Source organism: Dermacentor albipictus, chromosome 2, assembly GCF_038994185.2.
Source record: "Dermacentor albipictus isolate Rhodes 1998 colony chromosome 2, USDA_Dalb.pri_finalv2, whole genome shotgun sequence".
NCBI lineage: Eukaryota > Metazoa > Arthropoda > Arachnida > Ixodida > Ixodidae > Dermacentor > Dermacentor albipictus.
This window is the reverse complement of record NC_091822.1, coordinates 51,993,407-52,021,262: the sequence shown is the minus strand read 5'-3', so window position 1 is coordinate 52,021,262 and position 27,856 is coordinate 51,993,407. Positions and strand designations below refer to the sequence as shown.

At 48.4% G+C, this 27,856-nt stretch overlaps 1 protein-coding gene and 1 non-coding gene across 2 annotated transcripts; one reads left to right on the top strand and one right to left on the bottom strand.

Moving 5' to 3' along the window:
* Positions 1-15,082: 15,082 nt before the first annotated feature.
* Positions 15,083-15,266, bottom strand: LOC135904332 (U2 spliceosomal RNA). Its single transcript, XR_010565100.1, has one exon. It is a non-coding gene; the product is annotated as a U2 spliceosomal RNA (small nuclear RNA).
* A 2,141-nt stretch (positions 15,267-17,407) lies between these two features.
* On the top strand, positions 17,408-22,116 carry LOC135904283 (uncharacterized). The gene has a single exon (XM_065434915.1). It carries the CDS (start codon positions 17,817-17,819, stop codon positions 18,345-18,347), a length of 531 nt encoding a protein of 176 aa, XP_065290987.1. The 5' UTR covers positions 17,408-17,816; the 3' UTR covers positions 18,348-22,116.
* Positions 22,117-27,856: the final 5,740 nt, after the last annotated feature.

Below are 27,856 nucleotides of genomic sequence, written 5' to 3'. Positions count from 1 at the left end.
TAAGTCTCTCAATTTGAGAGGTTCGCGCCGCTTCCGCCAGTTCTGCCCATGTGTTGTGCTCTCCTAGAGCCATCCGTCTATCAGTTGATGTGCACATGGGCAGTCCCAGCTTTCTACGCATTTTCTCATGAGAGAATCAATCTTTTCTCTTTCCACCACTTTCAAATCGAGATATGGCGTTGCATAGCTCACCCCGCTGAATATGTATGCCTGTATTAGTTTAATTAAAATTTTCTCCTTTAGCCCTCGGCCTTTGCTGGCCACCCGCCTAATTAGTCTCAGGGTCTGTATTGCGTGATTCGGCCTCGCCATTGTGGCCGTGTGACTGTAGAATCAGGACCAAGATTAAATTGTGTCTATGAGGCACGTACCCAGGATTTTTTTTCGGAGAGGGGGGGGGGGCAACGCAAGGTAACCTTTCTATGCAAATGAGGGGGGTACCTTTACTGGTAAAAATGTGAATAACGCCCACCATTCACCATAAAAACGCGAAAACGCACAAAAGAGAAATGAAATAAGGTGTATTTTACAGATACGCCTGTGCGATACACCTCTTCTTTACTTGGCAAACAAAGAACCACATTAAACGGACTCACGCAGGAAAGAAGCGCAGGAAGAACACACCCAAGAACAAGTAAAGAAGCGAAAGTGTTAAATAAACATTACTTTAGTAGAATAGAACTTTAAAAAGAGTAGTTGGCAACAAAGGCACACGGACTGCGCGGAGTTGTGTTACTCCGCCAGCCAATGACAGAAGCAAACATAATTGTCGTCATGCGGCCTTTTCAAAATGGCGTCATACTTGATACCTCTGGAGCATCTGCTGTTCTTCAAAAGTCTCTTCATCGGCGGAAACAATGAGGTGTGCAACAGACATGGACAAAATGTATCGAGTCTGAGTATTTCACTCTTCAAAAGTGTGCTGTGCAGTTCATTTGACTGCCGAACCCGTTTTACTCATGAAACTACAGTGCCAACTGAAGTGAACCTTCACAACAAATAGTTGTAGCGAAGCAAGCATGTTATTTCAGTTCAATAAGGAATTAGGCATTCGCCATTCCACTATAATAGGCGAGGGGAAAGGTATAAAATTACGCGGTGATAATTTTATTATTGTAGTTACCGCCTTATTTGGGCAACAGAAGAGATTTCAAGTACAAATTATTTGCAGCCTCGCGGAGGAACAGTGGCTGGCGGTTATGAGGGTGTGGGCGGGGCTTCATTGCAGACTTAAGAGGAAGCTTTAGATCGGGTGCTCCTATCTAAATACATGTAAAAGGAGAATTCGTTTTTCTCAGCAACAACTGCACCAAATTCGATGAAGTTTGCTGCATTTAAAAGAAAAACTTAAAGAATAGTGAGTGTTGGTTTCGAATTTTCGATTTATATCTTCAGTTATTTATTAAAAATTATCAAAAATCGAAACGTTTCAGAAAACGAGACCATCAAATTTACAACTCTGTCCTTCCGCAACAAAAAATGATATCAGAATTCTGTGAATTGCATCTAATAGTAAATTTAAAGTGTACAAAAGTGATATGTTACATATGAATTTCAAAAAAATTAGTAATATTGAAATACACCTTTTGCACAACCCTTGTAAACAACGTAACACATTCGCATGAGATGTAAAATGATATATCGAATTTGTCCGCTTTGAATGGTCTAATGGATGCCCCTTGAAAGAACCGCGACATCTGTTCTTGATGCAGAGCTATGGATTTGTAAACTTCGTGCTTCTATTTTTTTCACACTGTCGAATATTTGAAAACCTTTTTAACAAAATTGAGGCACTAAATCGAAATTCCGCTTCAAACAGTCACTAGATTTCACCTGTCTCTCTCAAATGCAACAAATTTCATTAAAATCGGTCCAGGGGTTATCTCATAAAAACGTTTTCGCGTTTTACGTGTATTTGAATAGGCCGCCTCGGAGTTGGGCCCGAGCTAAAGCTCCCTCTTAAATTGTATCCGGCTATAGTAGCGTTTTTTTACTTATCTCAGGAAGAAATATACAGAAATATATATTTGCAGAACAATCACAGTTCTTTTGGATCCCTCGTTTACTGCTCTAAGAAGTGCCATAACTGACTATTATTGTTATTTGGGAAGTTAAGCAACGATGCGTGGCTGCCAGTTGCGTGCAACCGCGTATGGCGCAGGAAGCTGCGACTCTACATGTACTGCGTCCACCGCGGAAGGTTAGAAAAACATCTACATAAGCACAGCAGAGAAGTGGCAACGTTAAGCGGCTCGAATGATAACTGTAGAAGCGTCATTCAGAACACACGGAATTGTCCTCCGCTTCCGGCGGCGTTTTCTCGACTTCATTTTTAAATAAAAAGACGTTGATACAATAATATTTTTATAAACGACGGTTACAATTGTTAATTTTCGCTTTTCCTTCCTGTTTGGCTGTTGCCTTGGCTCTCTCCCTTAGTAGATCGCTCAATTTCTCAAATACTTGCGACTCTTGTTTCCAGTTGGCAATTTTGCACGAAAAGAGCTGTACAATTAGGTAAAAATCAGGCGAATTAACAGGTGACAGTCATATTGCCTATGAGTTTCAAGGTTATTGCAGGGATTGACGATGGATGCTATCTCGCAATATTTCATTTTCCGCCTTATCTAACCCATATCACGGGTATATGGTTCCGAGGATCTGTCAGCGTCGCGGCGAACCGTCACTCCAGGAAATAATGAAACAAAAAGAAACGTTAAACGCAATTGACATTTTCCCTGGCTGCAATTCTTTCCACTTGGATACAGACCAGCTGATCATGAACTGAATCCCTTTCCTGGTTACTGGATCAGTCTAAATGAAGAAGGTTGAACTTACGAAGCAACAACAATGGGCGTGACCGTTGAATAGACGGTAACAACTGATTGCATCTCGAGTTAATCGCGCGGGCACCGAATTGATGAGGAAACTGGCCATCACATCCCAGGAGACGCCGATAACTGCCGCCATCCCAAAGGAGTGAAAAAGGTCGCAAAATGTAGACCGCCGAATAGCTGTCAAATCTCGACATTGATTTGGCGGCGCTTTAGGAATGTCTCTGAGAAATGGTGGCGTGGGCGGGGAGGGGGGGGGGGCGGGCCCCCCCCCCTTGGGTACGTGCCTACGTGTATATATATATATATATATATATATATATATATATATATATATATATATATATCACCCAAGACAATGACATGCATGACCCATTTCAGTGTGGTTTTAGATAAGACCGGTCTGTGTATATATATATATATATATATATATATATATATATATATATATATATATATATATATATATATATATATATATATATATATATATATATGAACTCTTTCATTCTTTTTCCGTTCGGGCAGGTGTTTGCGGCATAGTGATTTGCCGCTTTTCAAGCAGTTTTCAGAAATGTTGGCTATTTCACCAGCTGTTAGCAAGCGCGCCCGACCTTGTACACCACCATATGCGGCCGAGCCGCGTCAAGTGGCGGTGAGATCATGTGGCGGCACTTTGTTCGGAGCAAGTGCGCATTCGATCTTGCGATGAGAGGCTGTTCGAGTGTGAGCGCGACAGACCGTGTGCGTGTTGGACGGCCGATATGTGCGGGTTTTTGTGCGATAAACTTGAGCGCCTGCGTTGCTCCCTGCGAGCATTCTTCCTTTCTTTTCCTTTCCTTAATAAATCAAGTGGCATTGAATCAAACCACCATGACCTGTGGATTGCTACTATTTTCAACACCTCAGTAGTGGGATTACTCAGCCCAAAGAACTGAGCCGCACCATGAATGTAAGTGACATTCGGAGTGGACACGCCCCAACCGACAGCGACAACGAGAGTGGTTTTACTGGTGAGACTGCGCGTGAGGCGGTTCCTTCCATGGATACCGACCAAAGTGATGGTATTCCCGTCCGTGAGCTATTGAACGCCATTGTGGAAAAGGACAGCGTCCAACGACTTTGCTGGAACGCTTGACTCCATCGGCGACGCCACAGCTCGTGTCCGCGTGCACGCCCAGTGGAATCGCTGCGTTGCAAGTGATGCCCGACCTAAGCAACAACATAACGAGCTTTAACGGTTGTGAGAGGACGCACCCTCAGCAAAGGATTGGATTGAAAATCTCCGTACAACAGCGATGCTGCACAGCTGGACTGAGTCCTTCATGCTTGAGACCACAAAGTCTCGTTTCGCGGAACCGGCGATAGACTGGCGGCGTTCGAGGAGATCCGAAATCAAAACTTGGAGCGATTTTGAAGAGCGTTTTCGGCGAACCTTTGTGAGCCAGGCGCGTGCGGCGGAACACTGGCGCAAAATGCACGAGCGTGTGCAACAGCGCAACGAAAGCTGGGTGGCCTATTTTCACGCCAAGGTGCGGTTGCGCAGGGAGGCGAACTTGGACTTTTGGGACACCCGTGAGCAGGGAATGACAGGATTACGTTCGAAGCAACTCAGCACGATGTTGCCCGGAAAAAGTCGTGAAGGCGACGAAAATATCCTTCGCGACATTCAAGAATTCGAGAGTATCGAGCGTGAAAGCCAAGAGCTTTTTTGGCTCAGCGCGCGACCATAGACGCGCAAGCAACGAAGCACGTGCTCCGAACACGAGCGCGCTGCATGCAAGAAAATCCTTCGGGGAGTGACGTACCAAGGACAGGCAACCCCCTCTCACTAACGAAAAATGAGAGCGAAAGTGCTACAACTGTAGCCAGTACGGACGTATAACGAGAGACTGTCCGCAACCAAAACGACCAATGGAATGGCTCTTCTGCAACGGAACAGACCACACGCAGCGTCACTGCAAGGAGGCACTGCAGCGCAACGAGGCGAACACAGTAACTCAGCCAGTATGTGAAAACAAGAGCGCAAGCGCTTTGCTAAAGGAAGCCACTTTGAATGGAAAGCTCACTGTCGTTGGGCTCATTGGCACAGGCAGTTATGGCTGTCTCCTGCGTGCCTCCGGAGCAGCGCGATGTAGCATAGAAATCGTTCCTGAGGCAGCAGCCTTGTACGGGCTTGGAAATAGCACGGGGCAAATTGACCGCCGGCGAAGGCGACCGCCAGTGGATTCTGAACTACGGCGAGATCCAGTCTGCTGTGTGCGATCCACGTCTACACGACAACATGTGAAGGCCGACGCCTCGACGCGTGTATAAAATCGCGCCCATGTGGCACATGGCCAGTCTGCTCCGGGGACGATAAACGAACGCCGAGCAACTCCCGGCTAAATCAGCTGCTAAATCAGCTGTCGCGGGAGTGAGTGCTTGTTTGATGTTGTGCACGAGGTTGTGAGTGCTGTGACGTATGTTGTAAAAGTGCGCGAACGACTCCGGTTTACTCACGCCGACCACTTGTGGTCACGTCATGCCGACCTGGCAGCAAGGCTGGAACCCAAGTCGATTCTCGGAAATCCTGTGACGCAGCACAGCGACATTGCAGCAGAGAGCGTGTCATCGGCCGCAGAAAACAGAGGTCCAACTCATCCATGTCAGCAAGCTCAACAGCCTATCCCACCTGTCAACATAGACTGCCCGACACCGTCAACGGCATCTACGTCATTAACGTCGATGTCAAAGCCGGAGACACGGTTAGCTACACCGTCAGCGGAAAGGCAACCGCTGCGACGCAGCACGCGCACCCGCAAGCCACCGGACCGTTTCAAGCACGAGGACTTTGCAAAATAAACAAATAAATATTAGATGGAGTGAAATGTGATAACGTGCGGCGCATGCAAACTTCGCCAATACTATCTAATGTGTGACGCCACACCAGCCTATAAAATGTATGCGCTTTGTGAATAAAGGTGTACTTGCTTTGTGGCCACAAGGTCATATCATAAGTGTCACACGGAAACGGATAAAAATAATGTTTGAAGAACTTAAGGAAAACGTCTTGAAACAACTATGAATTACTCCACGGCTGAGCATACATCCCTGTGGTAGTTGCCAAGAGAGAAGGCTCCTAGAGAAAGGATAATTAAAATGGAGAAATTTAAACTAAGTTGCGTGAACGTTGGTTCTACGACCGTGAGGCGTATAGCGCGTGAGAAGACAAGGACGAAAGGAAGACGTGACACGCACAGGCGCTAGCAACAATGTTTATTTTGAGGAAAGGAGCCACAAACAAATACAACTTTTTCGCATACAGCATCATACATGCGTTGTTTGCAAAAAAACCTCTTACACACAATTATGAAGGTAAGCTAACTCTTTGAGGGAAAGGGCAATTGAGGGTTTTGAAACACAGTTATCCCCGAGTCTATCAATCATTTCTGCTTCGATAATTTCGCGTGTTAATCTTCCTCGGGCTCTTCCCACGACGGAGCAGTCTCTGTATGCTGCAGCAAACCTCGAGTGGTCACCGTCATATCAGTTGTATATCTCATCAGTTGTATATATTTGGAAAGATTGGATTCGCTTTGTAGAGGATCACAAGGAAGTAGAAGGGAGAGGCTTGTAATCCTCATCAAAGCGCATCTAATCTTTCCAAATACAATGAACCAACTTGTCCAACAATGCATCCTGCTAAGTTGTATATATGTTTGGGTCCTTTTCTCAAAATAAAGATTGTTGTTAGCGCCTGTGTGTAACTTCCTTGTGTCCTTGTCTTTTCACGCGCTATAAGCGTTACGATGTCATGCCAACAATCCCAAACCACTGCATTACAGCGGATCTAAGATGTTTTTCCTTAAAGCAGAAAAACGGCGGCAAAATAAAAAAAAATGACCGATGGTTTCATCTACTGCACAGAATGGGCACAGAGGGGAGGGTGCTAGACCAGTGCTGTGCCAATGAAAGCTTAATAACGGTGTTCGACAGCGTAACCGGGTAAAAATTGCATCATTTTTTCTGGTGTGAAAGGTGTTTTTATGCGAAGGGAATAGGAGATTTCGATATTCTGAAAAATGTGCGATCTCTCGATTTAAAAAGTCTGGAGCAATTGCATATCTCCTGTAACTAGTAGAATTTAGGTAAGTTGTTGCCAAAAGTAATCATAGTACAGGCCATTGAGAGCCGCTCTCGCGAGACGTTCAGCCATCTCGCTCATGTATGACCAGGCACCCAAAGTAATCTAATTAAATTTATGCGGCCACGCACTAGAAAATTAAGTGTACGTAATAGGCTAGCAGCACTATTTGTTGTGAGCGATGTACACAAAGATACAGAATCTGTTATCTCTACCGTCGATATCGATGAACTTATCTTCCGTAAGGCTAATACTACAGCTAGAAATTCAGCCTGAAATACGGACGACTAGTCCGGAATCCTGTTTGAGAATGAGTAGTCTAGAGCAGGAGCGAAAATGCCAATTCCAGATTTTGCTCCACACTGCAAGGCGTCTGTTAGAAATCGTACTCGCGCGGCGCATCTAAGAACAGGAAGGGAGAGATGGGCTCGGGACCGGGGGTATGCTGATATGAGGCTTGTCACCTTGAGTGCGCCATGTTAGGACGGCTTCACGCTCTGCGACAATAAACCTGGCAGAAGTGTCGTTTCCCACATCGTATTTGGTGCCGAAACCCGGGAAGCCAGCCAGCGCCTTTGCAACTTGGCTTCGTCTGTGAGTGACCTCTGCAGCCAGACCGTCATGGACCTCATCAAGAACAAACCGACTTCTCGCCAAGCGCAGAGCACGAGGATCATTACCGCGGTGAAGGAGATCATTCAATCCGGACAGTTTGACCTTTCTGCCCTTCGTGTCCTGCATAGCCGGTTAAAGGCGACGAAGTCGGAGTTATCCGTACTAAACGCCGAGTTGAAAACGTTCATGACCGACGAGCAAGCCACACCAGATTATGATTCCGTCATGAAATATGAGGATGCTGCTACCAGCGCTTTGATCTTGCTCGAGCACAATATCGACATGCTCAATGTTTCCTCCTCACCTGCGACAACTCAGCCACCGACCGCATCTGACGGAAACCAAGCGTTTGCTTCCTCGACGAACACGACACTTTCACAGCGTGAGTTTGGCGCTAGGTTACCTAAGTTAGAACTTTGTACGTTCCGACGGAACGATCACCAGATGGCAGCCGTTGTGGGATATGTTTCTTCATTCTGTTCAAGAGAACCCGCGGCTTTCCGAAAAGGATGGCTTGCATGACGTGATTTCGCTACTTGACTGAGCTGCTGTTCAAGCGGTCGCCGGTATCCAAGTGACGCAATAAAGCTACAACGATGCACGTGGAATATTGAAGCAGCGCTACAGCAAACGCAAGTTGATCGAGCAGAAGCTCCTGGAAAACCTACGAAAGCTCGGGTCTGTGACATCTTCGAAAAACGTTACAGCCATGCGGAAGTTGCTCGACAACAATCAACTAAAGCGACGAAGACTCGCGAACCTTGGGGTGAGCACTCCATCTTACGCTTCGATGCTAGGTGAAATACTTCTGAAATCTATACCTCAAGATATGGTAGTAGAGTGTTACAAGCGCGAGAGCATAGAGTCCACTTTGTCATCGGTAGGCTCAAGCAATAGTGAGCACTGACCGGAACAGGAGTTAGAGCCGTTTCCTGAAATTCCTTCCAACTAGAATTCGAATGTAGAGAGACGTGCGCTCAGACTAGAACACCAAGGCTGAACGAAACACGTCCTAAACACAGTACGGAGCTTCAATATGTAGTCGACTCCTGCTGTAAGGGTTTCGCACAACATGGCAGAAGTATTAACAGAACCATGCTTCTTTTGTTCAGCCAAACACCACAGGACAGAACGATGCACCAGTGACGTTAACCTAGAAGACGAACGCACCATGATCAGGAAAGATAGTCGATGCTTCAAGTACACCTTGCGCGTGACTGTCGTCGCAGGCTCCAGCGTACCGCATGCAAGCGTCGTCATGCTTCCACAATGTGCAACGCTGGCGTTAACGAAAGATCGCCTTCTTCAGCACCACAAAAGACGCCGGATGTTGCCATGCACATTGCAACGAACGCTACACAGCCTCGACTCGCTACGGAGATTCTCCTACAGACGTTCCTTGCCTGACTGACGACTGCGGCCTGTTATATTCAGTTTCGTTATTCATTTCTGTTCTTTATTCCCCAGGGGGCGCTTCTGTTCTTCATTATATATTTGGTTGTATATGCTAAATAAACGGCTTTTTACTTCGGGACGGCTGGAGTCTGACTTCCACCTTCGCTCAACACCACATTGGCGACGAGGATTTCGTGAACGTACCCCCAGCCCCGCTGCGCCGTCCGTATCCGCCCACCATGAGCTTCACCGGGCTTGCTCCGCCACCGTTTTTCCTTCCGACGTCCGGCCGTCCCTCATTGCCATGGGAGCAGTGGGAGCAGATGTTCAACGTGTACTTGCTGGCATCCGGAGCCGCCGCATTCAAGCCGGAGCAACGCAAGGCTATTCTTTTGCATTGTTTGGGGGCGGAAGGCCAGCGTATTAGACGCTACATGCAGGGACCAGCGCCGCAGCACCGGCCGCGCCAAGTGCCGCAGCATTCGCCGATGACAAGTCTGTCGTGGCCCCTCCTGACGAATACAACTCTGCACTCGCCGCATTACGGCACCAGTTTTCGACGTCGCGCAACGTTATCATCGAGCGTCATCGCTTTCACCGTCGCAGCCAACACACAGGCGAGTCCGTTCATGACTTTGTTGCCGCTCTACGGAAGCTAGCGTCACATTGTTCGTTTGCCTCGCAAGATGATGCTCTGCGAGACCAATTCGTTGCCGGCGTAGCTTCCACTCACGTATGTGAGCGGTTACTGCTCGAGGGTTCTACACTTTCATTCGAGAATTCTGTTCGAATTGCACTTCAGTTTGAGCAGACGGCTGAAGAGCTAAAGGAGCTTCCTGCTTCGGTCGAAGCAATTTCATTGCGGCAACGTCTAAAACCGTCGTCGCATTCTTCGAAAAAAAAAGGAATTCACAACCGGCAGCCACCTTAGAGCGGAATTTAACGAGGAGCGCGGGCGGCTCACGTGCGCCGCAGCGGAACCGAGCACAGAGTAGCCGCTCCGGCTCGCCACTTTGTTTCCGATGCGGCTCGCGGAACCACATCACGTCACCGCCGCAGTGCCCAGCGCAAGGCAAGACGTGTTCGTTTTGCGGTCGCAAGGGCCACTTTCAAAGGGTATGCAACCGCAAGCTAACCCAAATGCAAGGCCGAGTCCGTGAAGTTGAATTTCATGAAGATGGTTCGTCTTCCAGCAGTGCTGAGGAAGTTTTGACTGTGCGACGTTCCGCGCGTAGCGGAATTCATATTCAAGTGCAAGTCGCGAATGTCACTTTGACATTCCTTGTTGATTCAGGGTCGTCTGCTTCAATTCTGTCGGAGCAAGAATTCAGTCGATATTTTCAGAGTGTTCCGCTTTTGCCTGCTCCACATGTTACTCTGTTTGACTACTCTCAACGGCCGATTCCAGTGCTAGGTTGTTTCCAAGCAGACGTTCGATTTAAAGGCCGCACAGCGTCGCTACATGTTTATGTTGTTCACCGAGGCACTTCTCTGATCGGTCTAGACGGCATTAAAGCCTTGGATCTTCGCATTGAGGGTTCTGCTCTCAAGTGCTTATACACGTCCATTGCTCCGCAGCCGACTGTTGTTGACCCGCTATCCTGTTCTATTTCCACACCGTCAAGCACGCAGCCCCATAACAAAGCTCTTCCGCCAGCCTTAGCACATGAGTTCAGTTCACTTTTCAGTCCCGAGTTGGGTCTTGCTAAGGGGTTCACGCATCGCATCAAGACACGGCAAGGCGTGCAGCCTGTAACTTCGAAGCTTCGCCGTCTGCCGTATTCTCTTCGGTCACCAGTATCAAATGAGCTTCAGAGGTTGCTGAGCCTTGATATCATCGAGCGGATCGATGCTTCTCAATGGGTGTCCCCCATTGTTGTTGTTAACAAGAAAGATGGTAGCATCAGGATCTGTGTGGACCTTCGAGAGCCGAACAAAGCTATTGTTCCAGACAGTTTCCCATTGCCCCATACAGAGGAGCTGCTTCACGCTTTGGTAGGCGCTTCTCCAAACTTGACTTGGCTTCTGCTTACCATCAGGTTCTCTTGCACCCTGACAGCAGGGATCTGACAGTTTTCATCACCCATGATGGCCTTTTCCGTTTTAAAAGAGTTTGGTTTGGGTTGGTTTCTGCCCCAGCGGCATTTCAGAAGATGATGGCAAAAATCCTTGACCGCTGCCCTGGCGTGTTGTTCTACATTGATGATGTAATCATTTTTGGCAAGACCGCAGAAGAACACCTTTCAAACTTGAAGACCGTGCTGCAAAAGATCAAGAATGCAGGTCTGAAACTGAACAACAAATGCCTTTTCGACGGTCCAGAACTTGCCTTTCTAGGGCACAAGGTCACTGCACGTGGTATCTCGCCACTTCCAGAGAAAGTAGATTCCATTGTTAACACACCAGTGCCAACTGATGTGGCCGCCCTTCGTTCGTTCCTGGGTCTCGTAGAATACTACTCCAAGTTTGTTCCACACTTGGCACAAGTGGTTGAGCCTATGAGGGCCTTACTTCGCAAAAAATGAGCCATTCATCTGGTCTGCCGAAGCAGACAGCAGTTTCCGGAGGGGCAAGGAAATGCTTTCGTCGAGTACAGTCCTCCAGATGTTCGATCCGTCATTGCCAGTAATTGTGTCGACCGACGCGTCCAACTGTGGGCTGGGAGCAGTCCTGCAGCAACAAAGTGGCCACGAGCTCCGCACAGTCGCTTTCGCATCTCGTACACTCTCGCCTGAAGAGAGGAAATATTCAGTCGGTGAACGAGAAGCTCTTGCGTGCATTTGGGCGTGTGAGCGATGGCACACGTACCTGTGGGGTCGCCATTTCACAGTGCGAACAGACCACCAGGCACTGGTGTCCTTGCTGTCGTCACAAGGACATGGAAGACGCCCACTCCGAATTGCACGATGGAATGCACGACTGCTTTGCTACAATTTCACTGTTGAATACCGCAAGGGGTCCACAAACATTGTAGCAGATGCACTTTCTCGGCTACCAGCACCTACCTCGGAGGCAGAGATTGCTAAGGAGGAAGAAATTGTCTCGTTCATTGAGCCAGCCTGCGTGACAAAGGAGACGTTCAGGCAGGCCGCCCTCGACGACAGTTGCCTGGAAACTGTCAAGTCATTCGTGCTGAGTTCCTGGCCGCCAAAGAAGTCCATACCAGAAGAGGCGAAACCTTTCTACGCCATTCGGGAAGAACTTTCTATTGTCGATGACCTGCTTCTGCGTGGAGAGCACCTCGTTATTCCGTCCTCCCTCACGGCTCAGATCATCGGCACCGCGCACCAGACACATCCGGGTATCACGCGCACGAAGGCGCGACTGCGTGAGCGGTTCTGGTGGCCACGAATGGATAAGAAAGTGGAAACGGCAGTAAAAAACTGCCATATCTGCCTGGAGGCAGATAAGTCCGCCAGAACATCACCAGCACCGTTGCAACCTGTTGAATGGCCTGAGCGACCGTGGCAAAAGCTTGGCCTAGACATTGTTGGTCCTTTGGAGCATGCAGCTTACAACAGCAGATTTGCTATAACGCTTGTTGACTACCATTCTAAATGGCCAGAAGTGTATTTTTGCAGCGAAGTGTCCACGAGCACCGTGAAAGACTTTTTAAGAAGTGTTTTTGCCCGTGAAGGCTACCCGGAAGAGATTTTTTGTGACAATGGACCTCAGTTCACTTCGCGTGAGTTCGTAACTTTCCTGCAAAACAGAGGCATCAGTCTTTCACATTCTTCGGTATACTACCCCCAAGCCAATGGGCAAATAGAACGTTTCAATCGCACATTGAAAAACTTCATTCAAGTCTAACTCCTCGAAAGACGACCACTCCGACAAGCTGTCACAGAATACCTTGCCATTTACCGCTGTACTCCGCACGCTACCACCGGGGTCGCCCCAGCAGTTCTGCTGCATGGTAGAATGCCCCGAACCAGGCTGGATATTGTGGGTTTCTCGGCACCACCATTTGCGGAAGATCCAGCCAAGGAGTTGACGCGACTTCGTCAAAGGGTTTGGCGTCGGCAGCAAAGCAGCACGCACTACACGGACAAAAGGAGAGCCGCCAAGAAGACGAAGATAGCCGTAGGCGATTTTGTCCGCGTCAGAAAACCCTCCGTGCGGTTCAAGGGAGACTGCGCCTTTTCATCACCAACTGAGGTGACCAAGAGGAGGGGACCAGCCTCTTTCCGACTTGGAGACGGCCGTACGTGGAATGCCTCCAAGCTTTCCAGGGTTCCGGAGAGGGGCACCTGGGGACCAGGCCGACCTGTCACGCCGCAGCCGCGGTCTCCCGATGCGCTGCAGCCCACCACGTCGCAGCTTCCTGATGCACTGCAGCCGCGGTCTCCTGAGGCGCTACAGCCTGCCACGCTGCAGCCGCGGTCTCCTGAAGTGCTACAGCCTGCCACGCCGTAGCCGCTGTCTCCCGATGTGCTGCAGCCTGCCGTGCTACAGCCTCCTTCTCCTAGTACGCAGGTGCTGTCTCCTGGCATACCACAGCAGCAGTCAACGAGTCCGTCGCCAGTGCGACGTCCAACGCGGCCGACCCGAGAGCGCCGGCCACCAGCCTGGCTCCAAGACTATCAGACCAATTAGTTCGAGGTCTGACATTGTGTTGTAAATATGTGTTCTGTCATTGTGTACATAAGTTGTAAATATGTGTAAGTAAGTCCAGTGTGCATGCTTTGGGGTTTTCGTTACTAATACTTACTAACAACTAACCACTAAAAATAAGGGAGGGAGTATGTTATATTCAGTTTCGTTATTCATTTCTGTTCTTTATTCCCCAGGGGGCGCTTCTGTTCATTATATATTTGGTTGTATATGCTAAATAAACGGCTTTTTACTTCGGGACGGCTGGAGTCTGGCTTCCACCTTCGCTCAACACCACATGAGGCGCTGTTATGTCGGCAGTGTTTTGGACAATGCTGTTATGTCGGCAGTGTTTTGGACAATGGCAGTCAGAGAACAATTTTGCGGGAAGATGTCAGTAAGAAGCTCAAATGATTTCCCATACGGGATAGATATGGTGATTAGCTCGTTCGGACGAGCTCGGTCACAGCATGCTCAGCGGGCTAAGGTTACCGAAGCGGAAGTACTAACTCCTTCGCACTTTTTGTCAGGTAGACGTGTGTGTCACTGCCCTTCCACAAGCGCAAGTTAACGAGCACTCGGGAGTTCACACAGACACTGCGCACCGGGAGATGTAGACAACAAAAACTAAACGACTTTTGGCAGCGCTGGTATAAAGAATACATCTTGGCACTCAGAAGCGCGCACAGCAGGTCACATAATCTCGACAACTGTTTAAAGAATGATGACCTTGTCATTATTAGAGATAACAAAGTACCCATTACGTTTTGGAAATTATATAAGGTTGTTAAAATCTTTAGGGGAGCGATGGGTACGTCAGAGCATGCAAAGTCCGACTGGCAGACAATATAGAGCTCACGAGACCAGTTCAACTTCTTTGTGCTTTGGAACTGTGCAAGTGACATTGTTGGCCGCAGAGGATGTTGCAAATTGTGCTCGCGCGGCGCATCGAAAAAGAGGAAAGGAGAGATGGGCTTGGGACCGAGAGTATGCTGATGTCAGGCTTGTCACTTTGAGTACGCCATGTTAGGACGGCTTAACGCTCTGCGACAATAAACCTGGTAGAAGTTTCTTTTCCCACAGCGTCTGTTGCGATGACTGTATATATACCTAAACTAAATAAAGCATCTTGCAATAGCGCATTTATTATATTCTGAAAGAAAAATTTTGCATTGTTAGGGTAGATTGCATCATAGATTATCTGTAGAGTCTTTCGCCGTTCACAAATAGGTGGCACCTTCCAAATACGTACATTTAAAGGGTGAATCAATGTTTGTACAAAGACAACCTGTGGTGTATGAAACCGGGACCAGTGTACTCTAAATATCTTGCAGGCTGCTCCGGCTCGGCGCACCTTCTTTGTTTCCAACATGACGTGAAAAGATAAATGAGATGAAAACACAGGTAGATGATCTTTGTACCCTTGGGTATAGGCGAACTGGGAAATACATTCACGGCTACCTTGTTGAATCTTTTGGAGCAAAGCTGCATATGGCTAGGGTTCCATGCATTTTCCGTCTGCCTGTGCAACATTCATGGGGCGAATATGTGCAGTACCGAGGCGACCCCCGGAGGAGGTGAAGCAGGATTCAAGCGCTCTGCCAGTTTCCAAACATAAGTTTAATGTCTTCAGTCCAAATAGGAGCCCTATCAGATATTTAGCTGATAAGAACACATACCATACTTTGAACCGCGTTGGCCATGTCTACGTTCGCACCGCCCTCCTTTTGTCAGCGTTCTAAGCGCTTGCGTATTTACTTTCCTTCCGCTCTCCCTTGGTGGCGGTCCCGTCGAAACTTCACGCGTGTCCAGATTTCTCTGGCTCCTCGGGGTGGCAGTCCCGTGGTCAGCCCGAATGCATATAAAAATCACCTTAAATGAGTTCGTACCTTTGTTCAAAATCTGTGTGACCTCTGTGTCGTGTGCTAAACAGCGTCGCTGGTAATCCACCTTCACATAGTGGAATGGCTCATAACTGTTTTTCTGGTAGAGCAAAATATTTATCAGCACCCCCGTCGCTCTCTGGGCGAGCTGCTGCGGAAACGAGGGTCACGTTTTTCTTCCTTTCATTACTCTGCTTCATACTGATGTACAACGGTGGAGTCATACCTACACTTCCAATGAACTTTGACAACAATGAATGCTGAAGTTCTTCTGTTATATTTGGTCCAGTTGCAAGAGTTCGCTCAATAGTTCGCTCAATAGGGGCTAGCAACTGGCGAGAATGTGTTGCGAGAAGTTGATAGAAATGAAATGATCATAACTTATAACGATACAATTCAGCACGCTGTTTGAGACGTAACTACGAATTCTAATTTTAATTTGGCGAAGAAAGTCTCAAAAATCAGTAAGTAGCGTGGCCTGGCTGTGAAGGCTTGGAACTTCAGATCTGGTATATCAGATTAGTGCACGTAAGTGGGCTGTTATTAGGTACGGCATACCTACTGCTTAAAATTGGAGTTCGTATATTACTAAGCTTTAGCGCTAAATTTCATGGGAGAGAGAGAAACAACTTTACTGAGCCGAGCACGACATCTTCTTAGACGCCGTCGATGGGAGTGGTTCCCTCTTCACGGAACCCATATGCTTCCCTAGCCGCCTGGCCCCTGGAGATCAGGACGAGCTGGTCTTCCAGGGCGGTGCTGGTTAGCAAGGTCTCCCATCGCTCGGTAAGGGTGGATGAGGGATGGGGTAGGGTAGCGGGGCAGTTAAGAGGTGGGGGGATCACCTTGATGAAATCGCATACTCCAATGACGTGTTGGAGCCTGCCTAACTTAGTTTTGCAGAAGTTACAATCCTCCTCGTACCTTTCCGGGTACATCTTGGTTTGAAGGTAAGGGTGCGGGAAGGATCCTGCCTGTATTTGCCTGTAGATCGCTTGCTGTTCTCTGCTAAGCGATTTGTGAGGATCAGGGTAACGGCGCCTCTACGTCTTATAATGGTTCGTAATATCTCTGTAACTAAATATGGACTGTGGCTCACCTTCCTCAACCCGGTGTTACATCTCTCGGGCGAACTGGTGGGCAAGTTCGTTGCCCTCCAGCCCAGAGTGAGCCGGTGTCCATAATAACTCCACTTTCCTTTCAGATACTTCGTGTTTACTTTTGAGAATATGTAGTGCCGCAAGAGACACCCACCCCTTTCTGTAGTTGTTCTACGCCTTTTGCGAGTCGGTAACAATTCTTCCTACCTTGGGCTGCGCGAGTGCTAGCGCTATCGCGGCCTCTTCTGCCACCTCTGGAAAATACGTCTTGATGGAGGCGCAGGTTACGAGCACATCCCGCGTCGTAACTGCCAGCGTTGCTTTCGATGAAAACTTGGGTAACGAAGCGTCTGTGAAGAGAGTGACCCACCCTTCCTCTTCTACTACTTGACCCAAAGTCTCCGTCAAGGCCGCTATACGAGCCGCTCTGCGGCCGTCGTTACGACCCGACCTCATGTTTATAGGTAATGGCTTACTGTGGATTTTATGCGCCCACAACCTGGGTAAAGGCCCCGTTCCCTTCCGCTCTGCCTCTTGCCAGCCCAACTTGGCAAGAACGCGACGTCTAGCCGACGTCTGACTGAGTCGAACTCTTTGATTAGACAGATGAGCTTCTAATAACTCTTCGACGACGTTATGCTTGGCCATGCCGAGAAGCTTGTCGGTCGAAGAATGCTTCGGAATGCCCAGCGCCATCTTGGTTGACTTTCGTATAATGACGTTCAACTGGTCCCTGTCTTTTTTCAGTAACTTGAGGTACGGCGCCGCGTAAACGATGCGCGACGTCAAGAAGGCCTGGACGAGCGTCAGTACATCGTCCTCCTTCAATCCCCTTTCTGATCATGTTCTGAGATGATTGTGATAGCGCAGCACGTCATGCCGCATGTGTACTGGGCGCGCTAACGGCCATGATCCATGTGACGTCACATAGCGATATATATATGTACGCCGGCACTGAATAAACTGATTCCATTCCCGGTTTGGCTGCGTGATGACGTTATAACAACTGGCGACGAGGGTCTTGCATACCCACGTAAGCGACGGCCTTGGTCCTGCACGGGTGGACAGGCACGAACGGAAGCAAGCGAGCGGAGTTTTCGTCCAGCTTCAAGGCGCTGCACGGGCTCCCGGAGTACGGCACCGCCCACCGAACACCCCTGCGGAGGAAGCACTCGGCCACAAGGAACGACAACGGGGCTTGGAGCTGGCAGCACGTCCAAGCAAGGAAACGCCAAACTGATGAGTAACGGATATATGTACTGCTGTCGAAATGCCGCCACTGGGAAAGATGTCCGAGTTCGACCCGAAAACGCAAAACTTCGAGTCGTACTTAGAGCGTTTTGAACATTTCTTAACGGCTAATGATATCGCCGACGCAAAGCGCCTTCCCGTCTTTTTGACAGTCATAGGACCAGAGGCTTACGAAGTACTGAGAAGTCTTGTTGTGCCGGCTGCCCCGGGAGAAAAGTCATACGCAGAAGTTAAACGCCTCCTGAAGGAGCACTACAGCCCCAGGAGTTCCGTTATAGCAGAACGATGCAAGTTCAACCGGCGCGTACAACAGGAGGGCGAAAACGTGGAGGGGTTCATCGTGGAACTTAAACATTTAGTCAGGAAGTGTGACTACGGTGACTTTTTGCAAGACGCCCTCCGAGATAGGCTGGTTGCTGGCATACGGAACGAAGAGACCCAGCGTGCCCTGTTTGCTGAACGAGAGCTGACATTTGATGGCGCTTGCAAAATCGCCCTGGATAGAGAACTAGCGGCGCGAGACACTGAACAACTGCGGGCAAGAGAATGAGAGGCACCCGTGCTAGTCGTGAAAAGCCGACAACACCAGTATCAGAGACCAGCTAATCCTAAGCATGTCGAAGCCCGCAAGAACGAAAAATGCGCAAGATGCGGCAGGGGACACTCGTCGGAAGAATGTTGGTACAAAAATTTTATTTGTCGCAAGTGTTCGGCTGTAGGTCATTTGAAAAGCATGTGCCCAGTTGCTAGAGCGAAGCCAAAAAACATGCATGCGCTCGAGTGTTCTGACGAGGACTCGGAGCAGGAACTGTACCATGTCATTAACGCCAACCAATCATCTTATGAAGTGAGTGTGGAAATAGAAGGGCGTAAATTGAATATGCAGATTGACACCGGAGCGGCTGTCACAATTGTCCCGGAGCAAGTGTACCTGTCCGAATTTCCACACGTAAAATGTGAACCTTGCAAAATGTCGCTTCGCACGTATACTGGGGAGCAAATACAGCTAAAAGGGCAGTGTGACGTGGTGGTTAAGTACAACAATCAGTGCATGACTCTACCAGTCATTGTTGTAAAAAACAACGGGAGGAAGTCGCCTGTACTAATGGGGCGAAATTGGTTAGAACGTTTGAAGCTTGACTGGCTAGAAATTGGCCAGATTGCAGTTGAAGACAGAGTCGCGGTGCTAAAACAGAAGTACCCTTCCGTGTTTTCTAAAAAGCTGGGGACAATACAAAACTTTGAAGCAAAGATTGTTATGAAACCGGGTACAGCTCCTGTATTTTGCCGCGCTAGACCAGTTCCGTTTGCGTTGCAGGAAAAAGTTGAGCGGCAACTGCGAGAACACGTGGAAACAGGCATGCTGCGTCCTGTAATGCGGAGTGACTGGGCTACCCCACTTGTCACAGTTGTGAAGGAAAACGGCAGTGTCCGGTTATGCGGGGAATACAAGACTACAGTAAACCCCTCTCTCAAAACAGATCATTACCCCCTACCCAGACCGGAGGACTTGTACACTGCCTTAGCAGGAGGAAAGGTGTTCAGTGTACTAGACCTTTCTTCGGCGTACCAGCAGCTGCCACTCACTCCGGAGTCACGACCATTTTTGACAGTAAACACTAGTCTTGGGTTGTTCGAATTTCAGCGCCTTCCTTACGGGGTGGCAAGTGCACCCGCTATCTTTCAGGCAATGATGGACGAGGTACTTCATGGCATCCCACATGTAGGCTGTTATATTGACGACGTTATCGTCACAGGGACAGATATCGGCGACTGCCAGGAGACACTAGAACGTGTCTTGCAACGCCTCAGTGAATACAACATCACGCTTAACCTGGATAAATGCCGCTTTTTCCGAAAATCGGTTACATATTTGGGTAACACAGTGACTGAGCAAGGCATTTACCCTACCGACACCAAGAAGAGCGCAATTTTACAAGCCCCCGAGCCCACTACAGTTACAGAGCTTAAGGCGTACTTGGGTATGTGGAACTTTTACTCAAAGTTTCTTAAGAACGCTTCGACAGTAGCAGAGCCGCTTTATCGGCTACTTAGAAAAGAACAAACATGGTCATGGACAAAGGAGTGCAGCACCGCGTTTAAAGATACGAAGCACTTGCTAACAAGCAGCAAGGTGCTCACATTCTATGACGTCAAGAAACCGCTCGCAATGCTTTGCGATGCATCGTCATATGGCTTAGGAGCCGTTATCTTTCACGAGACGGCTGAAGGTGAAGAAAAACCAATTGCTTTTGCTTCGCGTACACTGTCGGAAGCAGAAAAAAAATACGCGCAGTGCGAACGGGAGGCCCTGGCGTTGATCTTTGGCCTAAAGAAATTTCACCGGTACCTGTACGGCCGAGAATTCACTATCTATACAGACCACCAGCCACTGCTTGGGATACTAGGGCACGATAAGCGTATCCCGACTATCGCTGCCGCGCGTATGCAACGCTGGGCTTTAACCCTCGCAGCTTACAGGTACCGGCTGAAATTTAGGAAAGGAAAAAATGTTGAAGTGGCAGACGCCTTGTCTAGGCTGCCCCAACCAGGACCGGTGAACGACGAGTCATCAGATTGCATGTCAATCTTTCAGTGTCTCCCGCTGACAGCAGAGGAGATTGCAAGGGTCTCGAAGCGAAGCTTAACTCTATGCCGCGTGGCACAATATACGCTAAACGGGTGGCCTAGACAGCAGGCAGATGAATTGAAATCTTACTATGTTCGCCGCGATGAGCTGTCACTAGAGCAAGGCTGCGTGACGTGGGGCGTAAGAGTCGTAATTCCGGAGCTGCTGAGGGACCGCGTGCTAAACATGCTGCACGAGGAGCACCCTGGCACCAGCCGCATGAAAATGCTAGCGAGGAGTTTCGTATGGTGGCCAGGCATCGATTTGGCCATTGAACAGTACGTTCAGCGGTGCAAGATTTGCCAAGCAGTTCAGCCAGCTTCTCGGCCGGTTCCTCTTCACCCTTGGCAATACCCCGCGCAGTGTTGGTCACGCGTACATGTAGATTTTGCACAGAAGGGTACGAACGTGTTTCTCGTATTGGTCGACTCATTCTCGAAATGGATCGAAGTATGGCCGATGTCCTCAACCTCTGCACAAAAAACATTGGAAAAACTTCGGGGTGCTTTTGCCGCTTATGGCTTGCCCGAAGTATTGGTGAGTGACAACGGGCCACAGTTCACCTCAGAGGAGTTCGCAGAATTTATGAGCACCAACGGTGTAAAACACGTTCGCATTCCGCCTTATCACGCAGCGTCCAATGGTGCTGCAGAACGAACAGTACAAACCGTGAAAAAGGCGTTACTGAAACAGGTACTCGAGCGTGAGGCCGCGGGTAGGCAGCAGACAGTGCAGGAAAATATTGATAGTTTTCTGATGGCCTACCGGAACACACCGAGCAGTGTGACAAGCAAATCACCAGCTGAACTATTTTTGAGGCGACAGCCACGCATAAAGCTTTCACTGCTCCAACCAGATTTTGCAAAATCCATGCGAGACAAGCAGGAAAAACTAAAAGAGCAGCGCGATTTGTTTCGTGGGCAGGAGCGCAGCTTCGTGGTGGGGGACAGGGTGTTGGTGAAAACTGTGCGTGGTGAACGCGTTTCGTGGGAAGAAGGTGTTGTGATCCAAATTGTCAGTGCTGTGACATATATGGTGAAAGTGCGCGATCAACTCCGGTTCACACACGCCGATCACCTGCGTCCTGGACATGCTGACCCCGGCGAGACGCCCCCGCATGCGGAGGGGGGTGTAAAACAAACGCCACCAGAAGTGCTACCGGCAGACGACCGCACTCCGACACCAAGACAACTGCAGGTAGACCAGGATGGTCCCAGTTCCCCTGGCACGCCGGCAGACCCCGATCGCAGAAGAACACTAGAGCACGACGAATCAGTACCGCCACCCACGCAGCAGCCTGTACCGCAAGACTTGGCGGAGTCGCACGTGCCAGCGGCGCCAGCTGCACCCAACTCGGAGGAACAGCCACCACTACGTCGGGGTGCTCGTGTGCGCCGGCAACCGGACTGGTTTAGATCTGAGGACTTTAAGTAATTTCCTCTTAATTAGTCAGGTGGTAATGTTACATTGTTAATTACACTGTACCTAATCTTACTAGGTGTTATTCTAGTTAGCTAACCCATGTATTTATTTGAGCGGGAAGGAGTTGTGATAGCGCAGCACGTCATGCCGCATGTGTACTGGGCGCGCTAACGGCCATGATCCATGTGACGTCACATAGCGATATATATATGTACGCCGGCACTGAATAAACTGATTCCATTCCCGGTTTGGCTGCGTGATGACGTTATAACAATGATGTTTCTTATCTGACTCTTCTGATCATGTTCGAAATTTGTTCAGTTGAAACTTTGATTTTGTCGATCGACGCCCCCGCCTTGCCATTGTTCTGGAAGATGACACCCAGGATACGTGCTTGCGTGGTTGGTGTTATGGTCGTCCCGTCGATGGTGATGCGTACATTCTCTCGGTCTCCTTTCTTTCTTCTTGGCTTAATGACGAGTAACTCTGACTTCTGTGGCGAGCAACTGAGGCCACACGATTCAGTGAACCCGTGCACGGTCTTTGCCACTGTCTGAAGGGCCTCCTCCATCCAACTCTCCGACCCTGCCCTCGACGTCCACACAGTGATATCTCACCATCACTCACCATCCGGGCTCTGTAAAAGTTGATGTGCAGCGAAGCTGATGCAAAACCATCACGAAAACTGCTGAGGGGGGTGTGCTATGCTTCATTGATGGTTCGAATGGTTGTTTCGAGCTTGTTCTTTATTAAAACGTGTGCTGTTCTGTGTCTTGTATGTGTGATTTGAATGAATGTATGCACTGTTTACTTCACTTTGCTTAGCGCTTGTAGCCTCTTCCTTAAAGGGGGTATGAGCCATTCCCTATTTTGATTGCTTACGGGTGATATGAGCCATTCCTCTGGAGGCATAAGTCATTGCATTTTATTGCGGTAGCGTTGAGGCCCCGTGTCGCAAAAAATGCACTGTCGATGCCGGCGGAGTTACCCATAAGCGAAAACTGTCGTATATATTTAGGTATATCCATATGGCACACCTTGTTATAAGACATGTGGTATCTGTGGGTTATGTTACCACAGCCCACAAACAAATCTCATCAAACAAAACACCGACAGGGCATGCCTTCTATGTTAAAGGTTCTCAGACTTAAATAATAAAAATAGGAAACAATAACAGAAGTTTGAAAAAATGACGTTTTTTTGCGCAGCTGTGCCCTACCTCCGGGATTGGCCTATGCAAGAGGCCGCGTTTCTACCAGAAAACCCGCCTTCGTGCATAGGGTTTGCCACCAGCGCTTCCTGGTAAACATTACGATTACTTAAGCTGCACTTGCAGGGGAGCGTGAGAAGCAGTGAGGGATCTGTGAATACTATGGTGTTCCACTCTCAAAGGCGAAGCTTAAACGTCCTCGATGTCTTTGCTTGCTTAGGGGGGTATAAGCCATTGCTGATGATGAGAGATGCTTCTTTCGAGCTTGTTCTTTATTGAAACGTACGCCGTTCTGTACGTTGCATGCGCGATTTCAATGAATGTATGCAGTGTTGTCTCATTTATGTATTTATTTATTTATTTATTTATTTACCCACAGCGCCACAGCGCCACAGTGGCATTACAGTGGGGGATTGTACAAACGAAAAAAAAATATTACAATTGCAGTCACAATGACAATGCAAATACTTCATTGTCAGTAATATTAACAAGAAATGAAGATAAAGCATTCCATTCTCGAACAGTGTGAGGATTATGATACGCTGAGTGCGTGTAGCCTCTGCATTACGAGGGGCATGAGCCATTCCATTTTTCTTTGCTTAAAGTGGTATGAGGCATTGCCGATTATAATTTTTTCAGCTCTGCCCTAGGGCAAAGCGTCTCAGGACCTTGCTATTAAAGTTCTTGGTCTGTCTGTCTGTCTGTCACGGACGGACATGAGCAAATGCTCACGCTAACAACCGACATTGCCTTCGTGGTAACGAGTGGAGCGATAGAGCTGGCAGAACTATTCAATGCATTGAGGTGCACATGAGGCTAGCTGTACGCGTGCGAGTTCGCGAGTTAGTACGCCGAATTCTGTGCTCACTGTGAGGTGCAAAATAATATCGACGAATTGTGCCATGAGTTAGAGACAGCAGTGCAATAATAGCACTAGTGGCATTTCCCAGCGCTTGGCTTGGCTAAAAAGAAAGCCTGGTGAATGCCACCAGCAATAGCATGGCCTTCACGATCTGTTTATATTACATGGAGGGAGCCATCGCTGGGGCGTGGATTCGAACATCAGCTGTTATTGTAAACATATTTCAACGCTTCATAAAACATGAACCGCTGGAACATCGGCTTGATAAAAAAAATATTACTTTCTTAGAGCTAAACCCGCACTTGCAGTCTGCTTCCTACCAATGACGGGGTATAGTCGCGATCACGCTCACGTGTGACTGTCTCCAACATGTTTCGTGAGCACGACTACATCCTCACTGGAGATCTGAAAATTCGGATAATAGCTCCACGGCGTTTTCCGAGTTGTCTCTCTATGATTGGGCACTCAGACCAACAAACGTTCCGTTGAACAAAAAAAAAATCGGGTACCTTAAGAAATGGCTGTCAATCCCTTTGAGAGTCAACGGAGCTGACGATCTTCAAAGCACTTTGACTCATGTACTGAGTATATTTCGTAGCTAGCAAATGCTGCCTCCACGCCCATCCGTTCAAGGGCTCTGGTGAGGCCGCACAGCTATTTGAAAACTATAATAACGCGATTCCCCTTCTCCGGGAACTTCGCCTAGTTTCTGGTATATTTATTTGTAACTACCCTCTTTCATGCGAATTAAGGTCACATGGTGGCCACTGGGTATGCGCCGCTTTTTAATCAACCATTTTCATGACCACTTGGGTCACTGGCAACATGCCACTGGGTATAGACCGTTTTTTCGTAGGTGCCGCCATATTGTGAACGCAGTTGCGCCGCCTATGAGCAGCGTCATACTGGCTTGGGTGAAAGCGGTCTTTTGCATGGCAGGTATACGCTCGGCGGCAGGTTCTGGCGTTTGTTTTTGCCATCGTGCGGTCTGTTTAGCATGACGCGCGTATTCTACATGGTAAACGGTTCAGTGAGACGAGCTGAAGTGGTTTAAGACATCATGGCATAAATTTCTGCTGGCGTTGAGGTGGACGGAACACGCAGCGCGATGTGTGCGCGCATATTTGAGCCTACAATCAGCCTCGGAGATCAATTGTGTATTTCTGAATGTTCCAATCATTAATGTGGCCTTATTGCAGCATTAGCCTCTACCTCTAAGCTGCCATTTAGGAGCCATGAAACATACGTGACGATCGTAACAGTGTGGGTACCGCTCTGCTACGATAGGAGCTGTGATGTTATACTTTGAGAAGCGTTCAAACTGTTCGCTGCAGGTTACATTGCGTGACTACTTGGTTTGATGGAACAGGTTTCCGCCCCTGAATAAAATAGTTTTGGCAAGTAATAGCAGCATAGCTTACAGTCTGATTTAAGCTTGTGCAGCAAATGGACTGTTTACTAACTGCGCGAGCGTCCTAAGCAGTGGTAGGTGCTGGATTACAGACATATTTGTTCTATATACCGCGTGGTCCAAGCATACGGCATCAGCGGTCATATATTTATAAACGTTGTGCGGCGTGGCTATGCGAGGTCCTATTGCGGCGTTAGCCTGTTTTCTCTTGCTTTTTCGAGAAAAGATGATGGTAACCGATTTTTTTTTCGATTGTGTTCGTTCCGTTCTGTACGACGCACCCACACATATTACGGAAATTTTGTCCTCAAAAAATAGGCATCGCATTCTTTTTATGCAATCCCTCTCATATATTATGGCTGTATGCAGGCCAAGAAGGCAATGCCGAAGCGCACAGCTTACACAAGGTCGATTCAAATAGGTCGCGAAGCTTCGGTCGAAAAGCGGTTCAGTACAGATTGTCACCGACATCAGCATGGGGGGTTATGGGAGCAGCGATTGAAGTGCGACTATGTTTGGAGGGAACAAATATTGGGAAAGAAAAACGCGTTTTTTAATTAAACGAGACACAGTTAGATTCATTCAACGAAAATAAAATTCCTAGTCAATTTCTTGACTAGTCTTTTCGTGACGAGTTAAGAAAAATACAAGTTTAATTTTAATACTAATAATAAATGCATTTCTTTTCAGCGCCCATCGCTACAGGGGGCGTTCACGCCACTATCACTCGCAATGCAATGCACGTCTTGAAATGGGCAGAAAGGCGCACTCGTATCACCTGTTGAAGCACGCCCCCCTCACAGTTTGTGCTTTCTTGCTTGTCGAAGTTTGAATTTGGTGACGCGGGTAGCTTCATTACTTCTTAATCTGTTCAGTCAAAAGTAGTGAGTTACGACCGCCAGATAATTGTGTAGTTGTTTTCGTGCGACTGCGATGGCCGACAGGCTTGGCATCCAACAATAGGATCAGCACTCTAAACCTAAAGCTTTGGTCGGCCTCCAAAGAAAGTATGTTCTGTGCAGGGATGAGATTTCGACAACCGTACGGCTGGCTTTTTCCTGCATCGCTTTCCACGCTGAAAGCTCGAAACGCCCATCAAGTCGAATGGCGGGGCATTTGAATATATAGCTCCAAAGGAAGAACAACAAAACAAATTTCGCGCCTTCGAAAACAAAATGTCGTCACTTGTGCTTTTAACGGACATGGCGTCACATTATTTTTTCTTCCGCCGGAAGTGTTCCCACCACATACAGATGGCGCTAAGCCCCATGGACCGCCGATGGACCGCCATGTTTTAACGTATGGGCTCCTATGGAAGCTTCGCTACCAGGTGTATTTACCTTGGCTTACATATGTATCATGCTGGTTCACCAACCACAGTGATCGCTGTGTTGAGCAGCGCCAACGGCCTCATGCAGGAAGGCTAGCGTAGACATATGGTAATTTGAAGCACACTAGACTCGAAATGCGCGAGAACGATGCCGGTGCATCACAAATATTTGATAGCGCCTGCCGCTTAGATGTTTCGTGGTTGCCTTAGGTTGGCCGTGCACGAGCATGCGCTCTTATGTTTTATGTTCTACTCCCTACGCCAAGCGATTCGATAGTGAGCAGATTTACCACTTCATGCTAAAAAAAATTAAATTATGGGGTTTCACGTGCCAGAACCACTTTCTGATTATGAGGCACGCCGTAGTGGAGGACTCCGTAAATTTTGGCCACCTAGGGTTCTTTAACGTGCACCTAAATCTAGGTACACGGGTGTTTTCGCATTTCGCCCCCATCGAAATGCGGCCGCCGTGGCCGCGATTCGATCCCGCGACCTCGTGCGCAGTAGCCTAACACCTTAGCCACTGAGCAACCGCGGAGGGTTCCACTTCATGCTGCTAATACAGAGACACCGGTTTGCTTTGTTGAATTAAAACCGATATGACCAAAATGGTTCACAACACATACACACACCGCGACTGATAATGTTCTTACACCGCGGCTGATAAAACGCGTCCCATTTTTGCGCCCCCAAGAGATATTTCCGCGTACGGTAGTTACTGATGCACCGAAAGGCTTCCCTGACTATCTTATATCAACGGACATGGAGTAAATTTCGCGAAGTACGATCTAAATCATTCCGAAATCGTTCCGCAGCACGCGACAGCAATACTTGCAAGCAGCGCCGCGCCGGATCGCCCAAGCCAGAGAGGAGGAAAGGCTCTCTGCGCGCCCTATCCTCCTCGCCCAATGAAACGGTTTATATGCAACATCTCCTAGACAGGTATTCAGGCCTGCGCGTCCCATGACGGGACGTAGGCTACGTGACACTGCGGGGCCGGCTCGCTCCTGCTCGAGCGCGGTGCATTACTACTCATGCGTTTAATGGATCATAGCGCCCGATTTAATAAAGGTGCTTTTTTGTTGTATTTGGAAGCAATTCAGCCTCTCCATTGTGTTACGCCCTAGGATTCGATAAAAACAACTCACCCTTGCACTGAGGGCTCCTGAGTGGGGCTGGGAAAATAATTATGAAA

Excerpts from the sequence above, each read along its gene's own strand:
- LOC135904283 (XM_065434915.1), top strand. The coding sequence starts at position 17,817 with ATGCCGCCACTGGGAAAGATGTCCGAGTTCGACCCGAAAACGCAAAAC.